Below are 26,322 nucleotides of genomic sequence, written 5' to 3'. Positions count from 1 at the left end.
ACCAAAGTGCTGCAGCTGCTGCCCTTTGTGACAGCATAGACATTAAGGTGGTTTCATATAAAGATTTTAAACCTTATGTGAGAAGTAAGCTGCGAGACCACTGGCAACAACAGTGGGATAAAAAATAAGTAATAAATTACATGTCATTAAACCTAAAATTAAGAAACCTTCTGCTGAGAGACATGGCAGATCCATGGAAGAGGCCTTGTGCAGATTTAGTATCGGCCACACACACACCTCGCATTCATGCACTCTTATAGCGCTTTCCATTGGGCGAACAGGAGCACTTCTAACTGCACCAAAAGTGCTCTCGCGAGTTCTGGCGTCTTCCAGTGGTCGGACAGGAGCAGGGGCGTTGTGTTTCATTGGTCGATGAGGAGCACTTTTTTGGCGCTGAGAGCAGCCGAGAGCAGTTCTCGGTGCTCCGTCGCCAGCGGCGGAGTAACAGGGAACGCCGAGGAAGTCACATGACCTCTTTTGCGTCACTTCTGGTTTTATCCTCGGGTGGCGGAGGAAAAATGGCGGAATCCAGCAGCCGCGGTAGTCGCTCAGTGCGTACGGCAGCAGCTAAGCGCGGCCGTCTGGACAAGGAATTGCTGCTACTTTTAGATGATGAAAGCACCACAGATTCAAGCGCAAGCTCATCATCGGACAGCAGCAGCAGCGACGACGACGACGATTTGACATTGCATGAGTTTGAGCACCTGTTCACCCCGCCGGAGCAGCGACCGAAGGTAGAGTCGTATCTGGAAGAGACGGCGGACGCTGTTATCGTTCGCAGCTAATTTTTGGGAGACACCATGGTGACCCCTTTATCATGAACATGATCATCCGCTCGGCGTCTTCATTCGTCGCCATGCGGAAGGCAGACCGCGCGAAATGCTCCGGGTAGCGAGCGCGGGAAACGTTTGGTCACATGACTCTTGACATCTCGCCCTCCCCCTCTTTTCACTGCTCCCGGAGCAGCGCGAATGTTTCATTCGCGGAACGAAAGCAGACGTCCCCGTTACTCCCGTGTGCGGCTCTGGCTGCTCGCTCCACTTGCTCCTGTTCGCCCAATGGAATTCGCCATTAGTCGCGTCCCGGATGGAGTCCTATTTATATGCGGTGGGCAGTATCAATACCGTGATATAAGAGGCTCTGATAGACTTCTTTTCCGTGACAAAACCTCAGGTGGTTGCATCACGCTTATATGCTGCGCCAACGGCCTATGTCACGGCTATAAACTAGCAGACAGCCTGACGCCAGGAGTAAAATAAAAAAGGGGGGCAATCGTGAAGCTCCCAGCGATGTGTGTGGCTTGCGGCGCATGCGCGTATTCCTCCTCACACAATCGCCCGCGAGCTTCTTTTGCGGTGGCCGACGACGCACGCCCGACGACGCGGCGAAAGCCGAAAAACATTCAAAAATATCTCGCGCGGACATGCGCAGTAGGAGTGGAAAAAAGTTCGCTCGCGGCGAGTTGCGGTGCGGTGATTTGTCTGTATCGCGCACGTGCAAGGAATTTCACCGCGGAGCAAGTTGGGGTCCCGCGCTTTGACTCTTCTGTGTAGTTCATACTGTGTAGTTCTTTGTGTAGTTCATACTTAGTTCCGAGCGTTCACACTTTCTTGACCACGTTCGCTTCCGCTGACATCAAATGCGTGCTTCGAGGTTGGTGTAACAGTGGAAAGAAATGCAAATGCGATGGGTTTATTAGGGCCACAGTTTACCTTGCACAGTCACGCAAGCCAAGCAGCGGCGCCATGTCAAGCCGGCTGGTGTGTGTATTGCGGGCATAGCCCGGTTGAACACGAAAGGATAGGTAAGTCCCTGGATTTCTTGTTTTTTTTTTTTTTTTTTTTGAGGGGTGGGGGGCGCAGACTGTAAGAGTTAGTGTTTGCAGACAACTAGTAAGGACCACAAAATTATACCTTTTTCTTCGTCGTAAGAAGCCCGCGCCAAAACCGTTCTCCGATACCTGGGGCCGTGCAGTAAATTTGACGTGCTTTATACGGAGGATTCGGTTTCCCTGTGCGGCGGCCGTTATGGGATCCAGACGAAAAATGAAAACGCTTGCACATGTGAGGTACTTTCCTTGCCGTAATGAGTACCGTGGTGTCATAAAGAAATTGCATTTTTCCACGCGTTTCATTGTCCAAGTCAAGGCACATAAAACCCAGTTTGAATTTTGTATTTTTCAATATTCCATGGCCACTGCTTCTCATTTTCGGTAGGCGTAGCAAAAAGTTATGTAGCGTTTTCTCGTAACTAGGTTTTCGGGTCGTCGTTTCGGCTAGTGACTTTTCTGGCGCGTTGAGTAGTCTGCAGGATTCTGTGACGATTTGTAAACTTCATTACGGTGCGTTTAAGTGGTAAAGTTTTCACATGAAGCAACATTCATGAGTAACACCAGCCCCCATCTTGTTGTGTTCGCCACAGCAGTCGTCTGACTGGAGTGTCAACTCGCGGTTTGTAGAAACATGATAGCATTGGCAGCGCAATATAAACGCGGCGCGTCGCTGGCGTGGAGGTCGCTCAAAGCGGTGGCTTCTAATGCTGTTACAGATGCGTTGGCTGTTGCTCGGTGCGCACAGTTTACCTATGCTTTAGCAAAAGATATTGCTAGCACTTTTGTTCCATCTTTAATAAAACGTTTTGCCCCATACTATTGGTGGAAATTGTTTCATAAAAAGAAACTAGGGCACATTACCCTCCGCGTGTAACAGCGAACAGAGTTTCTTTTCGACGCGCAGTGGACGTGTCAAATGAAATTATGGCAACGTTTTCTCGCACGCCTTTGCACTGAAAAAGCGCTCGGCCTTCCTATGTATCCGAAAAAACGTCCTTTTAGTGAGCGTTTGAATCTACCAGCAGTAAGAAATAATTGCTTAAACTACAGCGGCAGAAATTTGGGCTAGTTGGTGATACGACTTCGACATGGTAAAAGGCGCACTAGACGGGGACACAAGAAAAGACAGTGACACGGGACGAGCGCTAATCGTCGTTAGCGCTCGTCCCGTGTCACTGTCTTTTCTTGTGTCCCCGTCTAGTGCGCCTTTTAGCATGTCGAAGTTAACAATGCTGTTTCCCTTCCAGTGCGAAGAAATTTCAGAAGCAGTAGCTCCCGGGCCGAAGATTGCTTGGGGCGATTCTGCAAAGGCCATCTACATCATCGGAAGTGGTGTACAGGTGCCGTCATAAGTAATTGGAGCACGGGAGCTGTGGCCGAACTGCATAGGAGCGCCGTGTAGCTGCACCAGCGGTAAACAAAAGGAGCAGCACACGCATGCGCGGCTGCTCGCGGTGATAGCCCGTCTATACTTCTCAACCCACCTCTTATTAAAGCGGCATCGAGCATTATTCCCAGCATACTGGTCTCAGCGATGGCGCTGATAGTAGAGGCGGTATCTGGCAGCGTCGTTCGCACACTTTCAGCGCACGCGAGCTGCTGGAAAAGAGTCGCAATCGCAGGGATCTGAAGTGACAATTTTTTTTTCTAATATTTTTAGCTGGGTATGCTATCAGCGCCAACGCTGAGACCAGTAAGTCGCGACCAACGCTCGAAGCCGCGTTAAAAGAAGTGGGTTGAGATTCATAGAAGGGCCATCTGCGTCGGCAGGCACGCATGCGTGTTCTGCTCCTGTAGTTTACCGCCAGTGCAGCTATACGGCGCTCCTATGCGGCTCGGCCACAGCTCCCGTGCTCCAATTACTTTTGACGGCACCTGTACCTGGACCATAATTGAAGCCCGGATCGAGAATGTACTTTTTTCTTTGTTTGATAATATATTACATTAAGGACATGAGATACACGTGAGCTTTAGGCCAAACGATGGGCGTTATACAGTCAGTAGCCTGCAGAAAAACGAGTATACTCCCAAGCTGCTGAAAATTCCATTAATGAAAACAATAATTTTATCTTGAGAGGTCATTATTTGCTCTTCAACAAAAAAGATTTTCATTTGTGTGTTCCATAAGAGCAATCTGCTAATATTTGTATTTGTTATTTCAGTATAAGTGTTTTGTGTTCACATTTGTATTTTGGATAACAAATAAAAAGAAAACATCGTTCCTTCGACATGGTGTCATTTATATAATTTTCATCTCACACTTATGCATGCTCATGAATTCGAGAGTGACAAAATACTTAACATTTACATACCCAACTCAGTTCTCTGTTCGTGTCCCAAGCTTGTATGGGTAGACTATCACATCAATATCCGAATAGGTTTAAGGTATACAGATACTTTCTTTACAGCTTTGCTTGTAACATGGCATTATGAATATATGGAGTTTTTTTATTTCGTGGTATGTGCATTGAGGCCTGATTAATCAGGTGGCAAAACACTGAGATTATGAAGGTAAAACCTCATTGCATGAAAACTGAGGTCATGAAGATGTTCCAGAAGGGCACAAATTAACAATGTTTTAGGGCAATCGCAGCCATTGCAACCCATTTATTTGTGGCATTGTTTTATATGGTCTAAACTTTCGAGGCACAAGGGTGCGTTCATGCCCAAGTGCTATGGTTTAGGTGAACTGCCTTGAAAATGCTGAACCGCGACCTTGCGCTTCCGCGTACAATTATATAACTCGTTAATAATGGAAACGTGAATGAAATGAGGCCACTTAAAAAAATTGCAGAAATTCAGAGAATTGTCTACTAATGCGCAGCATTCTTATACCGCTTCTCTTGAGTGTGAGTCTTTTAGAGCCAATTTTCTCGGTTTTTCTAAGTCCTCTCCGCCCAATTATCTCCATTTACCCTATTATAACGATCACGGGTGTTACTTGCGCCAAATCGGCATTTTTTGTAAATGAAGGGCGTTACAAGGCTCAGCATTTTTCGTATTTTTATACTTTCCTTCTTTAGTTTTTCAAAATTCTGTTCGGCCAATTATCTCCATCTACGCTATGATAACGATTAAAAGCGGAATTTCCGCTAAATCTGCATTATTGTGGAAATGCAGGGCGTTATACAGTTTGGCATTTTCCGTCATTTTTATATGTTTCTTAATTTTTTTTTGTTTCTCAAAATTTCGTTTGACCAATGATCTTCATTTACGACATTATAACGATTAAAGGTGGAACTTCCGCGAAACCTGCATTTTTCTGGAAATGCAGGGCATTACAAGTTACACGGCCGAGTGCTTATCCGGTCTGCGCGAGAAAACGCTAAGATGTTCTTTGTGTGCTCGCGATCCATAAAAGAAAAACGCAGTATCTGGCCTTCCGATGGCTCTTACCTGGGCGTCAGCGCAGCAATTCTGCAGGCGTCGCGACACAATGTTATGTAGAGTGAGTGATTCAATATTGCTTCATTACATTACCAGATGCGTATTTTACCACCCCCCCCCCCCCTCATTACAAAAACAAAGGTCATGGCATGTAACCGATGTAACCACACCATCAGAAGAGCTACTACGAGCAGAAAAAATTCAGTACACCATCTGTTGCTTGGTATACGTGCCACTCGTGACGAGACAGCTCTTATTTTCAGTACAACAGTGTGCCTTACGTGATAGTTATTTGCAAGCATTGTCATAGGGGGCACTTTCCGCCAATGGCCAAGAATATTTTTGTTAACAAGGCAGAATAACTGTTATCAATTCTGTTTGCATCGATGGAATAAATCGCCGCACGGCGCATCATACTGTTGGAACGGGCACACAGCACGACAAAAGGTTTCCGCTCGTACCAGTGTACTTAAATTCCCGCAAACCGTAGTATTATGCCTCTTTGGTAGAGCGATTCAAAAACGGTGGTCTAAAGAAATCAACTTGCCGCCGAATGTGTTATTTAAGACTCCAGGTTGATGCACAAATGCATGCAGAATACTTATAAGCCCATGTTTGCACTCCCTAGCAGCGCGTGGGTCGTGGCGCAGTGGTTATGATATCCGCCTCTTGATATGTAGTAGTAGACCCAGGTTCGATTCTCCGTAGGGTTACGTCTATGTGCTTACATGTCTCGCATGATGTAACTTATGTTAGATCTTTCGTCACGGGGTGCTGGCGCTGGCCTGTCAATGCGAGCAAAAAAAAAAACAGATAAAATCAATTCTGGCAAGAGTGGATTTTTTTTCTTTTTTGTGAAAAGCAACAAGGCCGCTTATTTGAGGGGCCGTATGATTTGGGGGCCGCTTCGTAAGCGGGAATAGATTAGCATAACGGGCCGCGTAGAAAAATTACTGCCAGCGGCCCGCCGAACACATGTGCACAGCCGGGGTTTAGGTGGCCCTCTGGTTAGGCGGCCGTCAAGAGGGCCGCTTAAAAGCCGGGCCGCGTGTTCGGTGGGCCGGTTTTTTGGCGGGCCGCTTCGCTCGAGGCCGCCTGAACCGCCGGCTTTAAATTGACGCGGCGGCCCGCCTGCATGCGGGTCGTATAACCAGGAATTGACTAAGAGTGTACCTGTTGACTGATGCAAACAAGCCAGTGTCATCGATGTGGGGGGCAGCTATTTGTCCCGCATATGCTTATTAAATGTAAGATGTGCAACAGGGAAATAAAACGTCACTTTAAGGAAGTTTACACATATAATATTCCCTTGCACCCTTCATTATTTCTTGCAGACCATCCCATGTTCTCTTACAAAAGAGTTTTTAGCTACCTTGCAGATGTAGATTTTTTAAAAACACATATCTTACTGTCCATAACCTCACCTGTGTTCATGACGTGTTGCAAAACGATGGCGGAACCGGAGGCTCTACACCTTAGGTACCTGCACTCACTGTTCTAATACGGCCCTATACACCAATCCTGCTGGAAAATTTTTAAGATAGTCTTTTATTACACATCGTTCTCCTCTCATTCACCATTGTCACGGCGCTCTTTGCCTTTGCCGGCCATAAAACCTGAATTCATCATCATCATCATCAACAACAACAACATATAATTCGCGAATTACATGTAATTTGCCCAGAGGTTTTAGGTTTAATTCTGAAGGCTCAAGGTTAGCCTTGAACTCTGGCAACAGACTGATTGCAGTCGGTCCATATACCCTAACCTTCAGTTTTTGAGCACCGAAATAAGGCTCAAGGTTAGCCTTGAACTCTGACCCGCCGCGGTGGCTCAGTAGCTAAGGCGTTGCGCTGCTGAGCACGAGGTCGCGGGTTCGATTCCCGGCCGCGGCGGCCGCTTTTTTGATGGAGGCGAAAAGCAAAAACGCCCGTGTGTACGAGATTTCGGCGCACGTTAAAGATCCCCAGGTGGTCAAAATTAATCCGGAGCCCTCCACTACGGCGCGCCTCATCGCCTGCGTTGCGTCGGCGCGTTAAACCCCACAATCAATCAATCAAATCAATAGCCTTGAACTCTGGCAACAGACTGATTGCAGTCAGTCCATATACCCTAACCTTCAGTTTTTGAGCACTGAAATATTTTTGCAAGTTTGTTTTTAGAAAAGCGAGCCTTTAATCAATGCATTAGGAACATAGAGCCAATTATCGGTGAAATCGGTTCCCTTTAGTTTTAACATGTTTACGTTTTGACAGCATGGAGCTCTGGAGCGACAGACTGTAAAGACAAAAGGACAGCTGCTAATTCCGCTCGCAACAAGGAAAATAAAAGTGAATGGGAAAACAAATGGGAAAAAACAAAGCTTTAAAACTGTCCATTTCCCTTCCTTCACTTGTATCGCGTCGTCATATCGCCCGTTTGTGCCTCCTTCATGGGGCGTACTATCATCCGAAATCAAGGCACGAACTATTAAAACCATGCCACCACACGTCTCGCGCCTAAATCACACCCACCCAATAGCACACATACCCGGTCGAACATCAGCATTCTCAAGTTCATAGTTTCCCAGTGCAATAACCCTTTGGAATTCGCTACCCGACAATATAGTATCATGCACTGACCGTGCATCTTTTCGAAAAGAATTGGACAACCATTATCACAACTCCGGACATCAATGCTTGTTCATACGCCTTACTAGTTAGAACCTGTGCAATCGCTCTGGCTTGTTTTTTTTTTTTTTTCTTTTTCCGAGTTTTTTTTCAGTCTCGTAACTGAACCTGTGTATTCGGTACTGTCTGCCTTGTCAGTTGTGCTGACTGATGCATATCAGTAACTGTTATTTTTTTATGCCCAGTTGTATTTATCTTATACTTATTCATTGTCTTCCCTATATGTATTCCCTATAGCTTTTTTAACAGCGAAACTGCGCAGCAAATAGTAATTTTTTGAGTCCGCAGTTAAAAATACCAATAAAATGTCGAGCGCGGGCCTCGCGACGACCGCTCGGCAGTTAACAAAACCAAGAAAATGCCAAACGCTCATGTGTGCATGCCTCGTGACGATCGCCCAGCGTCCCCGGCGCATGTTTTTCAAGCCAAGAATACCCACTAGTCAAGATTGCGGCGACCGCCCGGCAGTTAAAAAAACAAGAAAATGTCTAGCGATCGTGTGTGCGTGCCTCGCAGCGACCGCCCAGCGTCCCCGGCGCACGTTTGCAAGCCAAGCATACCCACTTAGGAAGACTGGCCAAGATTGGCCAAAAAAAAAAAAAGACTCAAGCGTTCCCCGGAATCGTGGCAACACTTGCTCGGAACGAGAAAGACACGTCATAGCGTACGCTCCTCCAATGTGACGTCCAAGGATTATCGCTTCCAAAAAAATGAAGGGAGCTCACATTATAGCAACACTCATTGAGCAATGGTCATTGCGGCATCGAAGAAGGAGCAAATGGCTGCAATAGTGTACTTAAACCGTCGTGATGGTTGCGTACAGCTTCGCTACCTTCAAGTCTTGCGCGCCAGTGTGAGCTCCCTTCATTTTTTATTCTTTACACGTCTAAGGGGTGAAGCACCTTAGGGGCCCGGGCTGTCGGCGTCTCATGTCGTTGTCTCGTCTAGTCACGGTACTAAAACACCGGTACACTCGTTTTTCAACGCCTCGCGCTAGAACGTTTCATCTCCGCGGACAAAAACGCGTATTAAAAGAACACACTGAGACACTCGTTTTCCAGCGCCTCACGCTGGGACGCTTTGTGCTTCAAAGACACGAGACTTTTACAGCAAAGCTGCATGCCCCTCTATCTGAACTCGGCACGATCTACGACTTGGATGCTCAGGAGCCTCACCAACAGCAGGAGCATTAGGACCAGGAAGAGGATCCCAAGAAATACACTATGCATATTGGCTGGGATTAGCTACGCGATTGCTGATTGTATATAATAAATGTAAACATCTGCATAGTTGAAACAAAATCGTCTTCTGTCTCTCGTTGCCCATTTGCAGCGATTTTGCTGTGGGAAACAGCGATGCCCACTGCATGCTTCGCCCATCGCCAAGTTTCACGTTAGTAGAGATGGCCCGGATTTTTTTTTTTTTTTTAGTTTCCTGCGACGGGCGATGGTTTGCCAGATTTGACTATCAAGCGCCAAATAGGGTGACTTTTCGCTTCGTTTGGCCATTTATTTTTGTTCTCGCTTCAGTTTTTTTTTACAATGGTCTACATCGAATATTATAACGACTAACTGCCTTAGCTTCGCCAATTACGCATTCTTGTGCAGTGCCGGTTTTTTTATTATTATTTCCTTTTACATTGTCATAAAATTACATTGACATAAATACCCCAGAAAGTGGAGGGGAAAAATAGCCCCGCCGGTAGCGTAGTGGTCATCGCACCAGACCGGTATTCTGGAGGTCGTGGGTTCGGATCCCACCTGGCGGGCATTTTTTCTCCACTTTCTTTCCAAATTCTTTATCTGTTTCAATGACCTACCATATCCTCCCCTTTGCTTTCCGAGGTTTTCTTGACTTCCAACCTTTATTTCTGTCTTATTTCAACGAGCCCCTCATCTACTATTCTGACTCGCTATATATATATATATATATATATATATATATATATATATATATATATATATATATATATCAAATTTGGGCGGAGACACCCCCCCCCCCCCCCTTCCCCTTTGAAATAAATATCTGGCTACGCCACTGACGACCGGATTTGAACAGTGGCGAGCTCCCGCGTCAGCAGCGCCGCTGGCAGCGTCAGAGATTGCCGACCGCAACGGAATCTAGAGAACGCCCTTGCGCCGGAAACTGGGCGTGGCACGACGCCAAGAGCCGACAGACCGCCTCCGCGCAGCGCATGCCTCACAGCAAGATGGCTACGCTTTCGCCCGCCTTCCAGCTGCGCGTGACCGTTGTCCTAATTTCTCTTTCTCAGCGCCGGCAGTGAGGGATGCTTTTACGTTCCGTCGTCATGTTAATTTGCAATGGAGGTTGTGCGAAGCATGTGCAGTAACAGAAAATACCGCTGTTTCCAAGCAAGTGTCCCTGTATATCCTCGTTCTGTGTTCAACATACTCTCCTGGGAAGCCCAGCCTCCATGGACGCTGCATTCCAGACTTTACCGCCGGAGGTTCGTATTGACAGGGAGACAGAAACGAGAGGGTGGGTGAGGGGGGGGGGGAGTAGATAGTATTACGCTTTATGTCGTTTATATTCAATACGTTGGGTGGCTGCGTAAGATAATAAAAGGTTGAGTAAGTGTAATTTAAAGGGACTCTGAAACACTTCCGATAAACGCCTTCACTCTTTCCTTCGGGCCTGGAAGCACTGTGAAAGCTTTAGTTGTCGCCAGCACAAAGCCGCACTGCGGGATTTGCTCGTCGCATCTCATCTGCCTTCCGTTTCTGCTTTGCTTCTGTGGCGATTTTTTTAAGTGGCTACCGAATGTGTTTATTGCTGCAACTGAAAGGAAGACGGCCAATAGCCGCTACACCACTCTAATGACGCAATTCAAGCGCTCGAAGAACGTCAATACCGGGAAAGAGATGAAAATCTTTTGAGCAAGTTTTTAAGTTATCTGATGGGCCTAGATCAGTAATTTTTTGGCTGAGGTGCTTCGTGACCCCCTATTGTAAGTACTGAATGCGTTTGTTGACTAGTCTGAAAGACTTTAAGATTTAGAGAAAAGTTGGAAAAAGTGTTGCACGGTTTGTTTATAGTATGCACAGATTATAAAGCGGTAGTAGCGGCACAGAATAGCGGCGGTCGATCAGGCTGGTTGGTCGATTCCTCCGGGCAGGCACAATTGCAACCGCGTCGTCGTCTTCGCTCGTCTTCCTAGCGCTAGCCGTTCGCATCACCCCGAACGGGTCTTCCGATTTGCTCCGTACCAATATGAAAGGAAGAAACGCAGCTTGTCGGTCAGACATCGCCAGTTCTTTATTTGGAATTAGCTCAGTGTACGTGTATTAATCTTAAATTATCCTTAAAACTATTGCCATAAATTATAATGATCTCTCGCATGCCAACCACAAAAGCTGGAATTGGTACACCTCGCCAGTCAGCGGCATAACGCTAAAATGGGAGCCTTCAAGATTCAACGCTTGTTTGCACAGTGCAGACGTGCCAGGTCGCCCTTGCCCAGATTTCCATATCGCTTCTAGAACACGTGGGGCCTCTTTTTATCGTATAACCATTTTAAACGAATGTTTCTTGCAGCAGTTTCCCTGGCGTGTATAGGATTGGCGAATAGGCAAATTGGTATACAGGAAGGCACTCTTGAACTTTTCGCGGTGGGGGGTTAACACCCCTTCCTCACGCCATTTGCATCATTTGTAGCCTGAAACTCTCCCCTCAAATTATAAACGTGGACGTCGCTCGAAACATACAATAAAAGGACCCTGCAACACTTTTTTTGAACTTTTTTATAGATCTGAAATGCTTTCAGAACGTAGTTAATAAGCGCATCCAGTACTTTGAACAGGGGGTCACAAAGTACCTCAGCCAAAAAATATTGCTCTACGCCCATCAGTTAACTCACTCAGAAAATGCTTCTCTGTCGGTCTTCTCGTTGCTTTCGCGCTAAAAGGACGTCTCTCGAACGATGTCGCGGCTATTGGTTGGATTCATTTCAATTGCAGCAATAAACGCATTCTACAGCCACTTTGAAGAAAATCGCACTAAAAGCAAAGCAGAAACTGGAAGGCGTATCTCTTGCGGCCAGCAATTCAAGCATTGCCGTTTGCAGTGCTTCCAAAGAATGACACAGTGTTGCTGGGTCCCTTTTGCAGTTACATAAACCCTCTTTCTTCCAGATTGAAACACAAGTGTTAGTACTTTGCATATTTGGAATATAACTTTATAAAACCAAAGAAGTCCCCACCCAATATTAGAGCCTATCGTCCTACTCGATCCTTGTCCGAGCCCCATTCTTCATTCTTAATGCGTCGCGAATGCACAAGAGAAATTTCACCCTGGCGTACTTAAATTCTGCCTCCGGAAATGTGCAAACCATCTGTATGATTATGTGGACCCCTCGTTTTAGCATGTGGACGATGTACATGCTTCAAAAAAAAAAAAAAAACGGTGAAAGATCCGAGACCGAAGAAACAGGCGATGCACGCACACGTGCGCTTTCGTGTGCATGCATCATGCGTTTCTTCGGTCTTTAGTGCTCGTAAACTACATCAGCGTAGTGTATTCAAAGTTAACATGCACCAACTATAGTCCACGAGCAAGCTCTCGGTGGAGGATCCCATGCTAGCATGCGAATCATACAGGAAGAGCAAGATCTGGACTATCTCCACTGGCCTGACTTTGAACGTTTTAGTGACTATAGAATAGTAAGTTGCTGCGAAGAAAAGTTTGTGTTTACATCGGTACGAAATGAAGATACGCTGTAGAACTAAACTGGAATGATACTTGTTTTTCCTTTTTTAACCTTTGACATGGAGGATTAAGTGAACATTTTTGTCTGCGATTCGTCTGTGGTTCCGTCGGATCAAGCCGGCAGTTACGAAGAAATTTGACCCCCGCGAAAACCCAGATGCTAGTTTTTAACCCTTTTACCATTAACTTAAAAACGATTATCAATCACCAATCACTCACCAAACGATTATCAATCACTCACCAAAAGCTGCATATGTATGAACGAGAAAGCGTCAGCATTCGTGGTCAACCCAAATTAACTGGCTTGCAGTTCGTCTGCTGTTGCTCTCGATAGGGTAGCATGCGCCGTCAACTTAGCATACCGCAATAATTTATTCCTTTAAAATAACAGTGAAACGATAAAAAATATTGTCAGGTTTTCGCAAAAATTAAGGCAACGAGTAATGACCGGCTTGGTATGAGCGAACTGCATACTAATCGCAGACGAAAGATGCTCAGGTAATCTTCTTGCGCAAAAAAAGTACTTTAGTTCTATATTTCTATAGTGGTTTATTTCTATAGTGGTTTATTGTTGTTTTTCCCTAGTGATATAACCGAACACTTTTCTCGGCGTTTTTTGCACTTGTCGTATTTGCACACCAACGAAAACGGTATAAGCCAAGCTAGTTACGAAGCTAAGTCAAAAATATTCCCTCTTCTATATATCTCCCATGCTAGCACGGAAGGCCTTGGGGCAAGTCATCTCTAGTGTATTTTGTGAGAAACTATACGGTTTTGTAATGACCCATATGTAAATTGGGGTTGCGAATATAAATACGGGGGTTCAAAACCTACCCTCAGCGTCATGGAACCACTTCTATAATGGGTTCGCTTCACGACCGCGAAGAGAGATGAAAGTGGTTTTATTTCCGCCCGTCAGTTACATGACGGTGGCAGAGGCTTTTGCCTGGACCCCCAATCATCGATCCCTTGGGACGCGGCGGTGGACAGGGCGCGACCGATGACTTGTCATTGAGCATCTTCTTCCTGGTCGAGTAGCAGACTCCAAAAATTCTCTACATCTGTGTGGCTCGTCAAGGCTAGGATGCGAAAGTAGTTTGTGTGTGTGTGTGTGTGTGCCGGTAAAGTAGCAAGGTAAAAACGCCCATGTTTACGGTACTTGGGAGCACTCTATAAAGATCTCAAGATTGTTTAAATTAATCAGTAGCCCTATACTCCACCCCACCTCATAGCAGAGGTTTAGCTTTGGCGCGTAAAACCACAACTAGAAGTACTGGTATCGGTTGTAATGTAATGGGCTAATGTAAACTGTTTGAGGATGTCGACACCGATACAGGCATGTCGATAACAAGAGCGCATAAGTGCGCAACTGTTTGAGAATATAGGCATTGATAAAGGCACGAAGAGCGCGTGCAAAGCTTTCATAAAGATGGCCAGTGATAAATGCGTCGAAGAAAGTTGGTTCACATTTACTTTATACCCCTTCATTCTCGCCACTTGTTAGAACGGCGACTATATGTATAACGCCCTCTTCTCGTGACGAAATGTTTGCGCATTGGCCGCAATAACCCGGGAAATAGCTTATATAGTTCTAGACGTCAAACCTGTATCCATTTAAATGAACGTTTGAAGCATTTATTTTATTCTTCTTTCTCTCTATCTTCGTTTCGTTCTTTCTGCCTTTCTTTCACTCGCTCTCTTTCTTTCTCTTATTTAATAGAGAAGACAACGCTGTTGAGATAGGTTTTTAAATATTATGTTCCTCCTGACTTAAAGATCAGTATCAAAAAAAAAAAAAAATCGGTATCCGAATTCGAAATTCGGATACCATAAATTACTGAATTGGTGATGGGAATATTTTATTTCAGCCGATTGCCCAACGTTCTTGTTGCGCAGGTGAAAATTAGCCAGAAATTGTGAAATTCGGGTATACTATCAGAGAACTACCGATCCAGGCTGTGGATAGCTGTAGGGTTTTGTGCATAGCGTGAATATACTTTTGCTTACATGCACAGCTGATTTCGCATCATGGTGGTTGCAAAGTTAACACCCAGCGGTTGTCACCAAATAGCCAGAAACTATAAATTAATCGCTCTTGGCATCTTAAAAAAGAGTGAACGAGATAACGATTTCTTGCCACTAAAACTGCAACCCCCACATTTATGCCGGTGGCTGATCGAATGCTAGAGAACGAATTCTGTATACATTTTAACGGTATATACGTAGAATAAAAATGACAGTGACGTTCATTTTTTCCACGCAGGTGTTATGCCGGATCTTCTCGTTTCTTGGAGTGGCCGACAGACTTACAGCCGGCCTTGCTTGCAAAAGCTGGCACAAGTTGGCAACTGACAGCCGTATCTACGGAGACATGGTCATCAAATGGGAGAAAAATGTCAGGGAGAACATGGAAGCGTTTACAAAATCCGTTGTAACGGCGAACTACTTGTCCTTAAACAATGCCCGACTGCACCCGGATGCCGAATTCTGGGAACACATTGGGCTGACTCTCAAACGACTGGACGTCAGGCACTGCGACTTTGATGAGGACGAACTTGCTGCGGTACTTTTAAGATGTCCAAACCTGGAGCACTTGGCGATTGTAGATTGGTACAGGTTTTCACCGTCGCTGTCGCTGTTGAGTAGTAAAGAGGATGTGCTTCGGCACACTTTGTCTCGCGTCAAGACGCTCGACTTGTCGGACAATGCGAACCTGACCGACGCAGCATTCCACCGACTGGCCACTTTGGTGAGCGGCCTGCACTCCCTCTCGCTGCAAGGATGTGTGCTGTGTGTGCACCCAGCGATTGAACGCCGCTTCTATCCACCTGAAGTATTTCGCAGCCCGCTCGTCACGACATTTCAGAAGGTCCTGCAGAGCCTCCTCATCAGTGAAGCAGCGCTGAGAGTGCTCAACTTGAGCCGGACGATGATCGACAACAAGTGTGTTGCCCAAGTGTCGGCGACATTCGCCTGTACGCTGGAGGAGCTTCATGCGGCATCATGCCCGCAACTTGGCTTCGAGGGCGTCAAGGCCCTGTGCTACAACGCGGTAAAACTCAAGTGCTTGAACCTAAGCGCTAACAAACAACTGAAGAACAACTGCCTGGACGTAATTTGCGAAAACCTTAAGCACCTCGAAAAGCTGAATATCTCAAACTGCACAGGAATATCTTCAGCCAGGTTCGGGCGGCTCGCACAGCTTGGGAACTTGCGGTGTGCCAGTTTTGCAAACTGTGGTAACAGTGACGAAGAAATAATGGTCGAGTTATTCTCTTCTCGCCCATGGCAGGCAATTAGAGAGCTAGACATCAGTTCTTGTAACGTAAGCGATGCGGTGGTGAGGTGCCTGGCCGAGCAAATGCCAACGCTTGAGTTGCTCGATGTGTCCCAGGCAGAGCTGTTGACTGACGACTCTGTGTGCACAATCTGGACCAGCCTGCGGCGCCTTCAAGTTCTTCGGATGGCACGTTGTCCAAGGCTAACCAACGCGGCTTTATCTTGTCCGAGCAGTTCCGAACAGCGCGGACGCACCTCCTTGGCCTGTCTGGTCGGGCTGAGGGAACTCAGCATTAATGGCTGCCAGCAGCTGTCCGACGACGGAGTGGTGGCCGCTATTTCTTTCCGAGAACTTACCTCCCTGGACATCAGTCACTGCGAGCTGCTTACATCTGTAGCCTTGGAGCATATCGCCAGGCACGTCCCTAGCTTGACCAAGCTAGTGATGGGATACTGCGCACAGGTATGCGTCAAAGCATTTTGGCAGATACAACTGCTTCAACGTGGCCACTCTTACCCCAGTGGATGTGTGTTGGCAAACTGTGTGTATAGACATGTGCGCGCGGTTGTCCATTAGAGGAGCGATGTTTTGCCGCAGCGCACCCCCTCTCTCTCCTTCCCCGTCTTTAGAAATGGCCTTCGTAGGAATTGGTAACGTTAATTAAGAACAGCGCTACAAAGCAGGACAAGGAAAGACAACACGCTGTCTTTTCTTGAAATATTTAGTAGCGCTGTTTCGAGTGATCGTGATCCTGCATGAACTAGCCCAAATAACCGCCTAGGTCTAGTGCGAAAGGAAACAAGCCTCGCAATGGATGCAAGCATGACCATAAAGTGATCGTGCCTGCCTTTCGCCCCCGGGGGTAAAGGTGGGCAGTAAACAGCTCTTGGAATTCTGCAACATCAGTGCTCTTCGGCCGCCATTATCGTCAAAAGCCTGCATAGCCATAAACCTCCAACCTAAACAATGACAGGACAAATCCCACTTAGTGAAGGTATAGGGAGACTTGGCGCCCCCCTCTGTGCGCTCGCCGTTGGTATACATGTAGAGTTGCAGCAGAGCGGAGAGACGATCCCGGTACGGGCCACTGCGCGTGCGCAGAGGCGGCGAAACTGCTTGTGCGCATGCGCAGAAACTTTGACCGTGCATTGGGCGCCGTACGGGGACCGCTTCTCCGCTTTGCTATAGCTCTTTATTGTTTACCTGTTTCACGTACTTGGCGGTTCCAGCGAGTCGGCAATTCGTTTGTACATTAACGTAGCGTTCAAAGCACGGATCGTATATACTTTATATGCTCCCTCTAGGATCGTAGACACACCGCGCTAGCTTCACACCACGATCGACTTTACAGGTTCTTCTAACCAATTACTTTGCAAGAGGTGAATTCACACAGGAAATTGCGGAAGCAGACGTTGCTAAACTGAAAAAAGAAAGTGGCAGTCCTTTAGATGTCTGACACAGACATAAGTTACTTTCGAGGACGCTGGTTATCATGGTCCATCTTGTTAGTTACCCGCCGCGGCGGCTCGAGCACAAGAACGGGGGTTCGATCCGGGCAGCGGAGGCCATTTTGCTGGTGGACGTGAAAAACCAAAACGCCCGTGCGAGCGAGATTTCAGTGCATGCAGTCTTGGGCAGTAACGCGTCACCGGTATAGCTAGTTACTTTTTCAATAACTTGTAACTATAGTTACTTTTAAGTCAGAGAAACCTGTTACTTTTTATACAGTAAATAACTTTACCAGGAAACACCGTTACAGTTACTTCCCTTTTCTATAACATCAACTACCTTTAAAGGCCGACATACTGTTTACGCTTTCCATTTTTTCGGGCTATCTTCTTTCGCGTAATCCCTTCACCTTGCACCTTTCCACAATACGGCTCCTCTCCCCGAGAGGACAACGCTCAAAGGATTACTTTCTCTGCAGAAGACCGAGGACATAGGTCGGTCTTTAAGGTGATTTCTTAAAACTTTTCCTTCGTCTTGAGCAGGGCGGAAACAAGAAAAAAAAAAGGAACTGGCTATTAGACCTCTGAAAAGAGGGAAGATCACGGATGTCAACTTCGAGAAACAACTCATCTTATAAGTTACAATGATTTTTGTAAATAAATTTCCCGACACCGAGGGTGCATCATCGAAAAAGTTGCAACAAGATGAGGCGTACACAAAGACTGTTGGTGTTGGGCTTGAGTTTGCCCCCTTGTATATATAGGGTCCTTGTCTATGGTTTTACCATGTCCAGTTTTCAATATACCCGCATGCCTTCGTACGTTTCCATAAAATAGACGACATCACTTGGTTTGTGATCTATTACATAGTTTTATACACTAACGAAAAAGTAGCGACGTTACTTTCTCACAGTAACTGTAACAAGCTACTATTCACAACTCAGTAACTGTAACTGTAAGAGTTACTTTTTTGGCTAAGGTAACTGTAACACTGTTACTTTTTACTGGTAACGTGTCCATGACTGAGCGCATGGTACAGAACCCCAGATGGTGTAAATTGATTCGTTTCGCTCTGCCACGCCAAACTTCAATGTTAGTTGTGGGGATGTCCGTAATGCTAGAAGCATGGGCCGCTGTTGCCGCTGTTGCCGAAGTAGTTGCTGTGCGCTTCCACGTTTTGATGATGATCGCTCTCCTCGAATGGCTCCACACTTCAGTGAGAAGCGAAGTGAAACGCAGCCGCTGTTTCATCATCGACAACATGCCCTTTGCGTTAGCCATGGCGATATCCCAGAGAGGGAAAAAAAGTCTAGAACACCAGTGAGGGCACAAGGGAAGTAGCAGTTTGGATCTGTTTTAAATTAAGGTAGGAATTTTGTTAGGATAGAAGGTGGCGAAAAACGTGCCTGCCTGGTTGTCAATCCGAAATTCTGGACCGACAAACTTCGGATAACACGTTTGATGCTTTGCTAATTCAGCTACCGTACGACTGCATTCCCCTCCATTTTCTGGTGTATTTATGACCATTTAAGTGTACTGCCGTGATAACCGGGCGGTAAAGCGGGCCTCATAGAGCCTTTCGGCGTGCCGTCTTCTATGTTGGCAATAGCGCGGAACAACGCGATGTCTCGCTGGAGCACCCAGTGTTCGCATTTCTGAGCAAGCGCTAGCTTTCGTACAGATGGTAAAATGCGGCAGAGCTAATCCTATAGCTATACTAGTCGCTTGACATACCCGAAATTAGCAGCTTCTGGGAAAGGACGAGATACTTTCTTACAGATACAAATTCTCCTCCGATTTCTTGCCGGTGCGACACATATGGGGGTTACGACTAGCGTTCTAAATTTGATGTGATTTTTGCCCATTCGCCGTAATTTTTTGGCTTTTTTCATAAAACGACTTTAAGGGGCTCTGGGCAGAGGGGTCTTTTTTACTTAGAGAGAAGGGGGGGGGGGGGGGGGGGCATTGTGTAGAAATATTCAACGTGGTATTTCTCGGTATGTGGGCGCTATACACCCCTATTCGTAGTACAGTGTTTCTGTTTTTCCTTCCTTATTATTTCGTATTCAGGCTGCAGATTTCGACACGACTGCGACGTCCTTGCGTCGGCTCTGCCACTGCAGTGGTGCCGCCAGGAAGTGGGCAAGCTTTTTGCCCAAACCGTCGTATGCTTGCCAGCGAATTAATCTGCTAGCATTTCATTTTGAGGCTACTGTATTGAATATCGAAAATGTGCTTTCACCCAAGCCCTGCAGACAGCATTAAAGGAGAAGGTAACAAACGATCATTCAATGCGATGCAACGTTCAGCGCCGGCTGCCAGCGTTGTTTCTCGCAATGTGGCACTTCGGTCCCACGCGCCCGGACATCGGTGTTCTGGCGGCACGACAGCATCGATTCTGTCAACAGAGTTTCAATCGATTCCATGCCACCCATGGCCAAGCCGCGATCCCGAAAGCTTCGTCCACCGAGAAGCGAAACGATTTTTTTCTTAGCCCCATGGCGTGCCGGACATAACGTGCCTGAGAGGCAAGGGTGGTCCGCCTCATTTCGCGAAGGCCGCCGTGATCCGGACGTTATATTGCAGTGGCTTGGATAAGGATGCCGCCAGGGCCGTACCCAGAATTTTTTTTGGGAAGGGGGTAGTTTTGCTGAAAGCAACAGCAAGTATTGTTTACGTGCTGCCTGGAAAAGATTTCGGGAGGGGTTCGAACCCCCAAACCCCCCCTCTGGGTACGGCCCTGGATGCCGCGCATGTAAAAGCGCACGAACCACACGTCAGGGTTGACTCGTTGGGGTTGAAAACCGGTATGAACAGGAACCCACCTGGTATGCAGTATCGCTAATTTGTCGGAAGGGCAGATGCCAGGCGCATAAGGGCAGGTTTCCGGTCGTCCCTCGCCATGGCTTCCGCGTCCTTTTTGTGAAAGTCGACCTCCAACTCGCGGTGTACCAAATTCGGCGCTGATAGAAGAGAGCGATTCTGCGGGCCTCCTGGCTGCTTTGCATTCCGGCACGTCCAGGAGTCCATCTGGCATGCTAGTTTTGACCAGTTCTACACCGGCGGCTTGAGGCTTCTTACCGTCCCGGCAGCGTGAAGTGTAGTTTTTTGTGAGTCATATGGTACAAATGGTATCGATGAAGTCGGCGTACACGCATACTGAAAAGTGCGCTAGGGCGTATCCCTGCGTGTTCAGTCATTGAAAACAGGACGGCTATGAGCTCGCCGCATGTAACTTAGGTATAAGGTCCTTCTGGCGCTAAAGGTAAATGTGCACGGACTTGCACTGCGAACTTCCGAAGGATGTTATATTGCTACCTGCTGCAGGAAGTTTTTCCCTCAACAAAACAAACACTTCGATTAATAATTTTATTGCGTAAGATGTTTGGAGTGGATAAAAGCAGTTATCTGAAATAAATTACAATTATTAAAATATTTAGTTGTTAAAGCAAAGATTACCTCAAAGTTCTGTTCCATGCCCTCGGGATGGTCTTGACAAACATCTGTCTTCTGTGTGGATGAGGACGTCTTCCAGTATTGAGCACGATATTTATGGGATGTCAGGCTGGGAGCTCGAAATTAGCCCTGAACAACAGCCTTTGGTCCTATTTGGCAACGCTGAAGCGCTGAAACCACTGTCTGTCCTCGGCAACATTGATTCTCGGCAACCAGAACGATTCTAGGTGCACCAGCATTTTTTAGTGAGGTTACAATAGTTGGCGCCGTAGACTTTAAAAATCAAGAGCGTTGCGCAGGAATGCACGAAAAATATTCATCGGTTTTCTAGCCTTGAGGTCCCCCACAAGTCTTCGGCTTTTAAGATAGACTGCCATGGAAAAGGGTACGACTTTATATGCCAGGCTTCAAGAGGATACCATTAGCCCCCAGTAGGGCTAGAAGATTTACATAAATTTTTAACACCCTCCACGCTTTCTTTTTTGTTGTCAAAAGAAAATATCACGGAAAAGGAAAACTTTGACGGAGGCACTGACAAAGTGCGCGTGCAGCAGTAGTTTCAAGCAGCTCCGTCTGAGTTCTGGAAACTGGCGTAAAAAGAGCTAATCCTGATTCCTCTCTTCCAGCTGGACGACGGCGCGCTCAAGCTGGCATTTGACCTGCTGTCAAGGCTGCACCACGTCAGCGTACAAGGCTGCAGGAAAATCACGGACCAAGCGTTGCGCGACGCTGTTTCATGCCAGTCACTCAAATACGTGAATGTGAGATTTTGTATGGTGACACTGAATGTCTTACAGTGGCTGTTGCTACAGCGGCCGGACCTGGAATTGGTGTACAGTGTGGACGCTTATTAACTGCCCCTCGACTAAACTGGCCTTGTGCCATTTCGTTTCTTTCTTTGGCTACGTTCGTGTCACTGAAAGCCCACGGCTCTGAAGAAACATACCACGACCTTTCAGAACACCGCGACACTTCAACCCGACAAACGGGTAACCGGTCGACCGCGCAGTCCACAACTATCCACGCGTTCAAATGATTATTATCCTATTCCTTGTTGCAGTAGGTTGCATCTAAAGCATTACTTTTTACAATTCAGTTCCACAGACTGCAATAAAATGCACGTGAAATTTCGACGAAACGGATCAGAGCACCTTTCTCTGCCTGCACACGCATACGAGTACAGCATCCGAGTTATACATCAGAGCGAGCGCGGCATTGCGGTAAATCAGATGCGCCCCTTTCCGCGAACACGCGAAACAGCGCCACCTGAGCGCGTGTCCGCGTCACTCCCTCTGGTTCGGGTGGGCACAGGACGCATGCCGGAATCGTGAAGGCCAGCGCAATGCAAATGCCAACTGCATGGGAAGCGAGCGAAGAAAATGTGAGTGAGGGCGAGGGGAATAAGAGTGGCGCAGCGATGGGGAAGTAAAGTGGAGTGGGTTGCGCACAACGCGTTTCGCACAAATTTCCACGCCGATTTCACTGCTTGTGGCTGTCACTTATCCACAAGTTTCATAGTTCATGGGAGCAACAATACACCAATTGTGCACACACAGCAAGGACAAAACACATGGACTACAACTGTTCATTAATTAGTATTTTTAAATGTTAAACTGCAATGCAAGCTAGGGCCCTATGACGACATGCAGTGTAATTTGACGCTCCCCTCATAAAGATCACAACCAAGGTATGAAATATTGTACAAGGAAAATATAAAAAGACTTGGAATCTATTGTAAAAATTAGGACGGCAACTTAGGCTGGCAAGGGAAACACATTTCATCAGGTTAAAATTGGCGTCAACACCACAAAGCGATCAAGTAACGTTGATCAAAGGCGGATGTTGAGCTAAAGAACATCACACAATCTTTTTTACAGTTCCTTTTTATTTCTTTCAATCGCTTTTAGTAACATAGTTGAGCGCTCTGCTTCAACGCAAGCTTTGTTGAATTATCACCTTCCCGGCCGTCACCGCCGCCACGCTATCGTCTCTGCTGCTATGTTACAAGTTTATGGCGTGATCACAGAAAAAGACGGCCGTGCTTATCGGTTCTATGACGCAGTAAGGACAACGAAGCGCTGCGCCTGATAACCGCGGAGCGTGTCGATGCCGCGATGAGGTTTTTTTTTTCTTTTTTTGAGAGTTTGAGAGAGAGAGAGAGATAGAGAGAGAGAGGGGGGGGGGGGCGAAACTGTTTGGCGTGGGGTGCCGACACCTTACCGATGCCGCCAATTCTCATTCGTCCAACTCAACTCCAATCAGCGCAGTAATGAATAAAACAGTCAGTTTGATCACAGAAAAGGACCAACTCAACTCCAATCAGCGCAGTAATGAATAAAACAGTCAGTTTGATCACAGAAAAGGACGGCCGTGATTATCGGTTCTATGACGCAGTAAGGGCAATTTAGCGCTGCGCCTGATAACCGCGGAGCGTACCGATGCCGCCAATTCACTCATTCGTCCAGCTCGACTCCAATCAGCGCAGCAATGAATAAATCGTCAGTTTTCTTTTTTATTTTTCGTTTGTGTTTGATCATGTGCCCCACCAGCTTACTAGGAGTGTGGACAAATGCCATGCATTGGGTTCCCTTTGTCATGGAGAAGATTGTACTATGGTCCCTACTGCCCTCTTATGTTGCTGTTACGCCGAAGTATTTTTTTATTGCCAAACATAAAACCAAAATGCGGCACGCTATTTGTATGCTCCATGAACGCTGACTAAGCAGTCAAAACCGCGCTTCATGCGAAACTGCCCCTGCTGCACAATGTGTGATGTAAGCGTTCCCACCAACCATGTAGGAAAGAGAAATAAGGCAAACTTTAGAATTGGTGCCAGTGTCATGAAACGTCAAAATGAGTGTCATGAAATGTCAAAGCACGTGACCAAAGTTTAAAGCCAATTTATGCAGTCGAGAATAGGGCCCTAGGGCGCAGTGAACAGCCATTCCGGGCTGTTCACTGCCCAGACAGCTTGGATTTCTTAAGGCGTTAACCAGGTTCATAGCACAGTTTCATACTAACTCTATGGTTCATAGAGTCCGAGGGTTCTTTGGCAAATGCGTATAGAACAAACGAATTCTGCACTGCATCATGTGTTTGTGCACCAGTACTCGGAATGTCTGATAAATTGTGAATCACAAACGCCTGCTTAAACTTTGCAAAACACGGGAATCGCTCCCAACTTCAGATTAAAATTTTGACTTTAAAACTGTATTTAAAGGGCGAGCGATGAACAACAAAAAAAAGAAAGAATGAGGCTATTCTCTATTCTACTGAATGCTGGAAAATGCAGACAACTCGATGGAGGGAAGAAATAAAATTTGAGGGCAGGTGCACGATAGAAGCGGTTGGTGCGATTGTCATCCTGCAGTGGACATAAAAAGGCTGATGACGATGACACCCACACAAACGCAGAACTCGCACAGTGGATGACAGTCCACTGCAGTGTAGTGTAGTGGTCTCAAGAAGTGTGAAACCAACGCTGTCCCAAGGTCTTCAACCTCAGAGAACTGTGCCACACCATGCCGGACGCCAACCCTGTGCCGTGCAAACCTACAACCAGCATTTTCATCTTGTGCGTTCTTAGACCAGTGTTGTGTGCGTGTCCCTCATTTGCGTAGACCATAACTCTATTAATGAAACGGGCAGTGTAACTACTCAGCTCTGCTACTTCAAAAAGAGAGAAGACTAGGAATCACACTAGGCACTGACGCAGCAGATGTCGTTTACTGCATTTTAACAATCATTTTTCCGACAAGTTACCTCATACAGTTCTCACTGTGAAGAACGGCAAACGACATTCCCATACACTTCTATACCAAAATGAGTTCACTGAACTGAAGCGCACGAGCAATAGTTGAGGGGGAGTAGACATACTTGTTTTCTAGGAGTCAATTGGCAGGGGCCGCTTCTTCTGCCCTCTCCACCAATGTCAGAGAGAGAGAGAGCACACACAACACTGGAACTACAATGCAGCTAACGTTTAACAGTGGTGCCAGCAGCACAAAACTGCAGAATTTTGTCTCCTTTGCAAAAGTTCACTGCATATTTTTTTGAGGAGGAGAAAATTGCTGACGATCAGGGAAGGTGTCGTGTTGCAGTGAAAAAAATGTTCTTTGGTCACCGATCCCAGTTTCTCAGACCTGGCTGTCTGGCCTTTTAGTGCAAGTGCACTTGAATACCTTACAACAGCTGCCTTTAGTTTAACAAGCTCCACACATGCACTCCTGCACATGCCCTGCTCACATTCCGTAGCAACCACTGCACACTTGCACAGTAATTCTCCCATGCCAACAAATGTTTCACATGTAAACTGGAGACAAATTGTGCCTGTAATTGTCTTTTCCTCCAGTGGCAGCTATTAGTGACTTCGGCTGTCACTAACTGAACATTCTAAACTAAACTAAACTGAAGCTGAACGGAATACTGAAATTGGATCAGTATTTATGCGGGAATTGAACCCAAACTTGAACTGTCATTTTTTCAGACCGCTCGTATCGAAACTGTATCAAAAAAATAAATTACAGTAACCAGTTCACGACAAAACGGTTCGACTACCCCTCTGTTTATAATGCACAATCATTCGGGGCTTTTCTCTTCCACACAAGATCAACTTCGTAACCTCTCAAGCACTCCTATGTGCGTACCAGTCTTGCAATGGCACGTGGCTGTCTATTGGTCTGAAGTGTGCCCTATGTAAGGTGTACATGACAGCAGATAAAGAACAGGTGCATGCAAAGGGCAGCTCTGGCTGTGGGGAAGCTGCTGCGTGAATTGTGGTCTCTCTGTCGAAGCAATTCGCATCAGAAGACGAAAAACAAAATCTAATAGACAGAAACACAATGCAGCACTAAAGGAGTCTTTGGCAATCCCTCGCTTTTACCTTCAAAGAACGCAAGCATCCTTAAGTGACCAAGGAATTTTTTTCTTGGCCACTTGGCCAACCTTTGGTCCTAACATTGACGTTGAAATAACAGAAGGGTTGCCTCATTCATTCAAAAAGCAAGACAATTTAATTAGCCACTCCAAGTCTGGCCAACTCCCTTTCTAAATAAATATGCTCTACTTCAGCTATGTTGAAATGCAACTGAGCTGTCTTGTCAAACAATAATTTGAGGTTATTTAATATAGCTCTGGGTTTTCCCCAAAGGCACGGTAAGCAGGGCATCACTGAAGGGGTCAATCCAGATTCATGGCTCGTCTCCTACAGAGGCGAGCGTAGGAGAGGTGTCTCCTACGCTGCAGGCCTATTCCGATTACGAACACCACTCGGTCCTTGCCTGGCGCCCCGCTCGAAGATGGCACTGTGATGCGATGAAGAGTACAACGTGTCGATGGTACAAACGCCACCGATTTTTGCCAAGAATGAAGGTTCAGCTTCTTTTCTAATCAAGAAAACATTTTTGGCCGCCAACTGGGACTGCTGGAGTTTGTTGTCTTGTTGCCCATCGTTGCCTTGTTGTAGCATCCCTTTTCCTTGAGCTGCTACCGGTGCTAGCACTGAGCAAGAAGGCTTCCGGTACAGGC

The 26,322-nt window shown here is 46.6% G+C and overlaps 1 protein-coding gene across 2 annotated transcripts; it reads left to right on the top strand.

Moving 5' to 3' along the window:
• Positions 1 to 1,688: 1,688 nt before the first annotated feature.
• LOC144155179 (F-box and leucine-rich repeat protein 13-like) lies at positions 1,689 to 21,689 on the top strand. Of its 2 annotated transcripts, none has more exons than XM_077686470.1 (3): positions 1,689 to 1,804; positions 14,876 to 16,354; positions 21,423 to 21,689. In XM_077686470.1, the coding sequence occupies exons 2-3, from the start codon at positions 14,984 to 14,986 to the stop codon at positions 21,648 to 21,650; spliced, it is 1,599 nt and encodes a 532-aa protein (XP_077542596.1). In that variant the 5' UTR covers positions 1,689 to 1,804; positions 14,876 to 14,983; the 3' UTR covers positions 21,651 to 21,689. The 2 variants fall into 2 exon arrangements, with proteins under 2 accessions (XP_077542596.1, XP_077542595.1); XM_077686469.1 differs by lacking the exon at positions 1,689 to 1,804 and adding an exon at positions 10,049 to 10,354.
• Positions 21,690 to 26,322: the final 4,633 nt, after the last annotated feature.

This window comes from Haemaphysalis longicornis, unplaced genomic scaffold (genome assembly GCF_048455015.1).
Source record: "Haemaphysalis longicornis isolate Haplotype H1 unplaced genomic scaffold, Haemaphysalis longicornis Haplotype H1 scaffold_1, whole genome shotgun sequence".
Lineage (NCBI taxonomy): Eukaryota > Metazoa > Arthropoda > Arachnida > Ixodida > Ixodidae > Haemaphysalis > Haemaphysalis longicornis.
The sequence above is the reverse complement of the archived record's forward strand: the minus strand, read 5'-3'. Positions and strand labels throughout refer to the sequence as shown.

Bases quoted from the DNA above. Each gene is read 5' to 3' on its own strand.
- LOC144155179 (XM_077686469.1), top strand. From the start codon at position 10,322: ATGGACGCTGCATTCCAGACTTTACCGCCGGAG. The intron at 10,355-14,875 runs GTTCGTATTGAC...TTTTCCACGCAG, and splicing joins TCCAGACTTTACCGCCGGAG to GTGTTATGCCGGATCTTCTC. The intron at 16,355-21,422 runs GTATGCGTCAAA...CCTCTCTTCCAG, and splicing joins TGATGGGATACTGCGCACAG to CTGGACGACGGCGCGCTCAA.